The sequence below is a fragment of the Poecilia latipinna genome, unplaced genomic scaffold, assembly GCF_001443285.1.
Source record: "Poecilia latipinna isolate Pla-1442-1.1 unplaced genomic scaffold, P_latipinna-1.0 Scaffold4155, whole genome shotgun sequence".
Taxonomy (NCBI): domain Eukaryota; kingdom Metazoa; phylum Chordata; class Actinopteri; order Cyprinodontiformes; family Poeciliidae; genus Poecilia; species Poecilia latipinna.
The window spans coordinates 15,273-23,358 of NW_015116771.1; the positions used below are offsets into that span (position 1 = coordinate 15,273).

Consider the following 8,086-nt stretch of genomic DNA (forward strand, 5'->3'; position numbering starts at 1 on the left):
TTTATCCTTCCCTCCACCTCAACAGAGCCATCATTCATACTTTGAAGTGTGTTCAACTATCCACCACAAACACCAGAAACTCTCTATACCAGCTTCCAGCCTTAAAAGCCCCCCTACCTCTTACCCCACCCTTCTGGAGACCGAGGCATCAGATACCTCACGGATGATCAGAACACAACAAAAGTTGCACAGTTTTCCAATGTTTCACACACTCCATCCAGCTCCACTGGGTCCACTTAAATTATTGCGCGTACAAGAACAGTGCCTGGAGTTGGCTCTGACTTTTCAATACCGGGGGAGGGGGCAATAAAAAAATGGAATCTATTTATTTTTGCCCTCTCCTCCTTTGCTTTTAACCTCCCTCCCCATCCCTGCAAGCTGACAGACTGGACATTGAAGAACTGATGTGATGAATGATGCTGAAACTCTGCATGGAGATGAGAAGATGGTTGGGTAGTCATGGGAGAACTCTGTAGGTTACAGATGTGTACAATGCTAATGGGAAGTATCTGCTTAAATAAAACAGAAGTGATGATTAAAACTGGAAATCTGAACCACTACGTGGTATGTCTGCTTTTTATACGCTGATCCACATTGCTCGTTTTCTAAGTTGTCATGGGTGGGTGCAGCTAGGTGGTTCCCAGCCACTTACAGTTCGCATTGATTTCTTGTAAACCAAAGTTTTAATGTGTGGGATAAACTTTATTAATGCATTTATGAGCTACTTAAACTTTCTCTCCTTCACACCTTTAGGAATGACTGATTGGATCAGAGTGTAACCAGATGCTTTAATGGCATTTGTATCTGATAACACGTTCTGTTAAATCTGATCATTAAAGCTGCAGGGATGAAATTTATGTACCTCTGAAACTGCAGTAAGCTTGTGAACTTTTCCCTGTGCTGTTTCAAAGATTTTACATATGGTGGCAACACAAAGTTGTATAAATAATCTGAAGTGCTTATGTGCAGGTCCCCTAAACCATTACATTGTAGAACCAGTCTTTTTTGAGGTACATCTCTACCACTTTTATGTCGACAAATGTTTCTTTGTTGTGCTTTATGAAATGGTTCATGTTCAGTCCAATTGGATGTGGAGTCTGAGACAATCGGATGTGGTCTGGACTGTGACTAGACCATTTTGACCCTTGAGTGAAATTTGATCTCAACCAGATCTGAGACCTTTCCAGATCTTTCCAACCTAAAGAACCGTTTTGACCCTGAGTCCCTACAGAATTTGTCAAGTTTTCTTTCATCATCTTTCTTTCCTCAGAGGCACCACTGAGGCTTCTTACATGACTAATATTCTTCCTTGTTTGCATTAGGTATGATGGGTATCAGAGCAACAACCATTGCATACACATATGTACGTCCCACTTTTTAGGTTATTTTTTAAATAAACATAAACCTTGAAGGATTTGTTTGTTTTTCTTTTAGTCTTTACAATTAAAGTATAGACTGAAATGGGCTTTAGTTTTCTGTTCACAAAGAAGCAGTTCACAATCCAAAGTATTTGGACATGCATTTATGATCATCCTTCACTTTAATTCAGAAGCACATTTTTCTCAGATTACTTACATGTATTGATGTTACCATAATGGTAGATGTAAAAGCTAGACCAGGTTACTTTAAAGCAAGAAAACCCTAAATTCCTTATTTGTGAAATTATATGTTAAGTATAACGTGTCAGTGATGACACATTAGGACAGTCACAAAGTCGGCCTTCTATTACTTGAACAACATCTCCAGGATTAGAGGACTAATGTCTCAGCACGATCTTGAGAAACTCATCCATGCGTTTATCTTTAGACGCATTGATTAATGCAACAGCGTTTTCACAGGTCTGACTAACAAATTAAACAGCTGCAGCTGATCCAGAACGCTGCTGCTCGCGTTCTGACTAAAACCAGGTACCTAGAGCACATAACACCAGTTTTAAAGTCCCTACACTGGCTCCCTGTAGCTCAGAGAATAGACTTTGAAATACTGTTGTTAGTTTATAAATAACTGAAAGGTTTAGCACCACAATACGTTAAAGATCTGTTATTGCTGTACCAACCGTCTAGACCCCTCAGATCTTCTGGTTCTGGACTGCTCTGCATTCCCAGAACCAGAACCAAACGAGGATAAATCAGGGTTAGAGAGCATGACAGCAAAATGTCTTTGATGTCTTCGATGTTTTTAATGTTTTTCTCTTCACTTTTTATCTATTTATGTAAAAGTGGCGAGTGATTGAGGGTCATTGCGCGCACAGAAAAACCCTGTAAATTCTAGACTCTAACAGGTAAAAATAGTGCACAAAAATCCGAGTAGGACGGCGAAGTCCTGGCGCAAAAATTCGCGTGATAGGTGGACGGGGCTTGGATACCCGTGTTAAACGGACGGCGGAGTCCGGCGACGACAGGCGCTTAAATTCCGTAACAAAAGTATGTTTTTTGTTTGTTTGTTTGTTTTTTCCCAAAAAAAATCTCTTTCTTACTGTTTATTCAATGTCGCATGCTGTTTTCATTTTGTTTTTTAATTATGTAAAGCACCTTGAAATGCCTTGCTGCTGAAATGTGCTATACAAAGAAAATTTAATTGATTGATTGATTGAAGTGACAATTTACATATTTTTGTTGTAAAGTATATTTTTTGTTAACATCTGACGTTGCTTCCAAGAGTTTCAAAGAGCTCACTCTGGTGCAATAACAAAACACTGCCAGCAGATGGCGACAATGTTTTATTTGAATATTTACTCCAGTAAATAATAATAATCGCATCGGCAGCCGATGCGATCACACGGCAGCTACAACATTTTCAGCTCCGAACAAAATGATTCAGTCAAGCAAAGTATCCCCACATAAAAACTGCAACAGCCATCATGACCAGAGCGTTGGAGTCCACAATGTTCTTCCACACTGCTTTCTCACTGATGTCGGGCATCTGAGGCTCTGGATCCTCGGCTGCTTCCTCATCCTGAACCTGTTGGTCTCCGCTGAGTCCACAGAATCCACCAACCAGGCGACAGAGTCCAGACTTTTTATCGTGCTCAGTTTCTAAAAGAAAGAATGTATGTTTGTAGTGGATGGGGGTTTTTTTGTCTTTCTTTGTGTTACTTCCTCATTGCCCACCTGTATCTGCATTAGCCTTCGCTCTCATCCTCTCCTTCGCCTCTTTGCGGGCTCTTCTGGCTCTTTCTTCTTGTTCCCAGTCCAGATCTTCCCTCTCCTCTTTAGAGTGACGTAGACTGAATACCAGACGATGGAGCTGAAAGAAAAGATTTTGACCTCTCCAGTCATTTTCTGCAGCCTGACCCATCCATTAAATCTCTCACTTACATGTTTATCCTCAATGGGCTCTGTGCAGAAGCTGACCAGAAGCACCAGCACTGATGTGCAGGTAAACAGGATGATGGCAAAGTGTAAGTAGTGGATGCCACACACCAGGAAAGGGCATTGAGAGGGGAAAATACAGCTGCCGGTGCCAAACCAGAACTCGGGCAACATCCGACACAGACCCATCGCCAGACCACAAATCAGGCCCCAGAAAGCTCCCTGCAGGTTCATGGGAGAGAAAAACCAACATTGTGTTTGCGTTTAAAGGGTATGACCTAAAATAAACTAATATCGGAGTATCCTTTCTTACTGTTTCATTGACCCGTTTGACAAAAACAGCCAGCAGGAAGACGGACGCAATGGGTGGAGACAGATAGCTGGAGATTGACTGGATGTAGTCAAACAGCTGACCACTCTGCGCTGCCTGAACAATGGGGATCCAGCAGATGCTGATGGCCACAATACACAGAACCCAGACACTGAAGAGCAGAGGAACAGCATATAGTTATATGGATATAGGGCCCTGCAATAGTATTCATAACCATGAGGGGTTTTTTTTTCACAGTTTGTACATTCATGTGTCTGTGTTCCTTAATGTTACACCACATCCTCAAGTCAATCCTCTGTAGAGCCACTGAGTTACAGCTGCAAGGAATCTGGATCCTTTTCATTTACTCTGGCCAGTTTCCCTGTCCCATGATGCTGCCACCACCATGTTTCATCTTGCACATCATGCAGAGTGATTTCATCACAGTGAGCATTTTGCATTTAAAAAAAAGTTCCGTTTTGGTATCGTCATTGAAAGCCGGGCATCGTTGGACCTTCCAGACCACTCAGGTCTACTGGTTCCAGTCTACTCCGTATTCCCAAAACGAAACATTTAGAAGCAGCATTCAGGTTTTCATTCTCCGCTTCTCTGAAACAAACTTTGAGATAACTGCAAAACAGACGAGGCACTTTTAAATCAAGGCTGAAAACACATGTGGTAAGAGTTGATTCATAACAACAGGAACATTAATCAATATATTTGCTGTATATTTTCTTGATGACTTTGATGAAGTAATTTGACAAAATTTAATGTTTATTACTGCTTCATATTTGCTTACTGTACTATGTTTTAGGGTGTTAAGCACTTTGTCTTGCTTTGCTGCTGAAGTATGGTGTACGAATAAAATGGACTTGACTTTTAAGTTCAAAATTATGCTCTAATTGGTTAGTCTATCACCTCAAATCTTAAGCAAAACAGAGCAGTACGCGTTCCCTAAGTGGAAAACTTAAAGGCACATCTTTGCAAGGAACTGTAACTGGGCTTCTGTTGTTCGTATTATGATCCATTTACCGGCCTACAACAATGAGCTCCCGTTCGGTGGCCTGTGGTCTGATGCGGGTCCAGATGTCCATGGTGAACAGAGTGCTGCTGCTGTTAAAGATGGAGGCCAAAGAAGACATGAGAGCTGCCAGCATGACAGCCAGCATCAGCCCTCGCAAACCTGGACAGTAGAGACAGATGAACATTCAGCGTGAAACTTAAAAACGAAAACCTGGTGAGAATTTCCAACCTGAAGTTTGAACACAGTCACTGGAGCATAAAGGTCCTGCTCATTTCTGACGCGTTAAAGAATGTTCAACATGTGCAACTTTTTAAAAACAAGCGCTGCACTTGAATTTTATTGTGGATTGTCTTAAACCTGGACAGTGACGCTGGAGTTCTAGCAGTTTCCACTTCAGGCTGAAGCCTTCCTGGTTCCTGGATTGTTCTTGAACGTCCTCACTAATTGCTTTACATGTGACAGTTTGGGTCAGATAATGAATTGAATTGGACAGTAGATGTGTGGGAAACTACTCAAACATCCCGGAAACCTGGCTGATCTAGAGAAGATTTGTGTGGAAGTGTGTGCAAACCTGGTGAAAACCTACAGGAAACGATTGACCTCTGTGATTGCAAACAAAGGCTACTGTGCCAAATATTAACATTGATTTCCACAGGTGTTCAAATACTTAATTGCAGCAGTAACACACAAATAAAATATATATATAAAAAATCATACATTGTGATTTTCTGATTCTTTTTTAGATTATGAAAATTTCAGACCCCTCCAGAACCCTCCATGACTTCTAAGTGGGAGAACTTGCAAAGTCGCAGGGTGTTCAAATACTTATTTTAAGATTAGTGTATGTAAACTTCCAATCTGTATTTATTCTTACCACTGGGCATGACTGTAACCACCAGTTTAGGATAAGCTATGTTAGAGCAGCCCACTTCGGTTCCACAGACCTCCTTACAAATTTCTGGGACCACACAGCCAACCTCATCTGCAAAGAGACAGAAACACGATCACTGTTATGCTTTATGTCTATAGCTGAGATTGAAGTCATGTGTTTCATCAGCAAACTTCAGACATTTTCTGGGACACTGGCTGTAAACCTTTATTTCACCAAGCAAATCCCCCTGAGATTAAAAATCTCTTTTACAAGAGAACTCTGGCAGAGACTGGCAGCTTAACGTAAATTTAACACCGTCATAAATAAGTTAGTAAAAAGAATCCTCAAGTAAAACATTTACAGACATATGATGACTTCTTAAAATCACCCAGAGCAGCCTTAAAACCAAGGAGTACCAACAGCACCTCATGTTTTTCTGGAACTGCTTCCAAGAAGACAAAGCACATTTAAATTAAGACTGTTTTCAAAACAAAAGCGGCCCCGAACTGAGCCCTGAGGAACTCCATCATGGATATGGACACCTGTTGGTCAGATGGTTGTCAAACCAATGAAGAGTTTGTTCAGACAAGCCAATTCTGGGAACCCCTCATAATAAAAACTTATGATTATCTGTACAGATAAAATAAAACTCCTAACTGGGAGCATTTTTATTTTGTCATCCCCTCAAAAACTAAAGTCTAGCCTTAAGGACTAGTCTAGAGTAAGAATTTATAGACTGAATCCATTCAGACAGGTTTTTAGGGGTCTAACGATCATTTGCTTTGGCGACTTACTTGGGTAGAGGATCCTGCTGATCATGCCGGGGAACACCATGAGGAACATGGGAAGCAGTTTGAGGTAGCCACAAACAATACAGCCAGCCTTCACATGGGTGAGACTACGAGCTGCCAGGCACCTCTGGACAATCACCTGGAGACGAGAACAAGCATAGACAGGCATGGAAACCACTGATGGCTTTGTTACTGGGAAATGAGAGAACAGGGGGTAAACAATTTCCAAAATTTATTTATGAATAAAAAACTCATTAAGATCAGATGCTGAACATAAATTCTCAAGTCTCTCCTCACAGTTTCCCCCTGAAAACTTGCTAAGCCCGGCAGTAGGGCCACTGGGGCAGTCGTTCATTCAGTGGCCTGCTGTGTTTTTGAGTTAAAAAATGTTTACAGTCGACAGGAAATTTGAAAATATCACTTGATAATTATGTGTTATTGGAAGATTAATGCTTGAATCCGCACTATTAAGTCTTAAAAAAACGCAAACATAAAAAAAAAAAACTAAAATAAATAAGCAATGCTTAGCTTGGTGGGGGCCCAAGTAACGCCTGGTGGCCCGCCAGGCTTAGAATAAACTGGGGGAAATCTTGGGCCTGTTATTTTTTCATAGGCTGCATGCCAGTTCTTTGGTGAGACAAAATTGAACCACAAGACTTCTGGGAATGTGACACAAGATTAGATGGACGTTCATCCAGAATGCACAGCACTACCTCTGTTGAAAACCAAACATCACGGCAAACCTCCTAAGGTGGAGAGTAGTTGTCTTTTTCAGCCTTTTTTGCTGCCACAGTTTTCTGTGGTTATATTTTACAGCCTGTTCAGGATCAGATTACTTTAAAGTTTAACCACTCTGATCTGCAAAACCTAAGATCTAACAGAGGATGTAGGTTGTTGTTTTTTTTTTCCACATGACCAATTACCCTTAAGTGCTCATCCCTGAACCAATACATTTCACTGCCCTTTGCCCAAATCTTAAATCCAACAAATGTTTAACAGCAGAATGTGCTGCAGTGCATGAAACCCCTCAGGATGCTTCATTTCCCTTTCCCTTCCATCTCTGGTTGTGTACATAGAGTTCAAAGAGACTTGGTTTGTTTCAGTTCAGCTCACATGGTGTTGCTCACCTGATCAGAGCACCAGTACCAGATCCCCCCTATCGTCATGCCGAACACCACGCCAGGCCAGGGAAGGTCCCCCACGGTTGGGTCCCTCAGCAAGCTGAAGGCGTCCTGCCTCGGGGTGTAGCACTGGGAGGAGATGTTATAGCGCTGGGTGTCCAGGGAGGAGAAGTTACTCGGAATGGCAGAGTAGTATTTGGTAAGCAGGGCGCTGTAGCCGCCGATTTCAGCAAAGGCTGAAGATGACAGGTGGGGGAAGAGAATCCCAGAGAAGCCATCTTGGTGTCAGTTTGATTACAGACTTCCTGTGGTTGTTGCTATCTTGCAGTGTCAGGCTGTCCTAACTGAAAGTGTGAATCATCTGCTTAATCAGAACAAACAGTTGATCGCCACTTTGCAAACATTTCTGTGTTTGTCTTCATTCTAAACCAGAATGTATTTTCCACACTATGAACAATGTGTTCACCTTCTTACTTACGGAAACCAGAAAGAACACAGATGAGACCCTGGAACATTTTTACTCACAGAAGCCAGTGAGGACGAAAGCCCCAGCGATGATCACAAACGTCTGAAAAGTGTCTGTGTACATTAGAGCTGCGAGGCCACCTGGGAACAATGAATGATAAAAAATTTTAGAAAATTACAGAGACTTAAAGAT

The 8,086-nt window shown here is 41.7% G+C and overlaps 1 protein-coding gene across 1 annotated transcript; it reads right to left on the reverse strand.

Moving 5' to 3' along the window:
* Window positions 1–2,598: 2,598 nt before the first annotated feature.
* LOC106942277 (sodium/glucose cotransporter 2-like) lies at window positions 2,599–8,068 on the reverse strand (the record flags this gene model as incomplete). Its single annotated transcript, XM_015025521.1, has 9 exons — window positions 2,599–3,035; window positions 3,111–3,246; window positions 3,318–3,533; window positions 3,625–3,793; window positions 4,654–4,804; window positions 5,520–5,627; window positions 6,311–6,446; window positions 7,435–7,664; window positions 7,954–8,068. Coding segments are annotated over 9 exons (1,476 nt in total), but the record flags the coding sequence as incomplete, so codon positions are not given.
* Window positions 8,069–8,086: the final 18 nt, after the last annotated feature.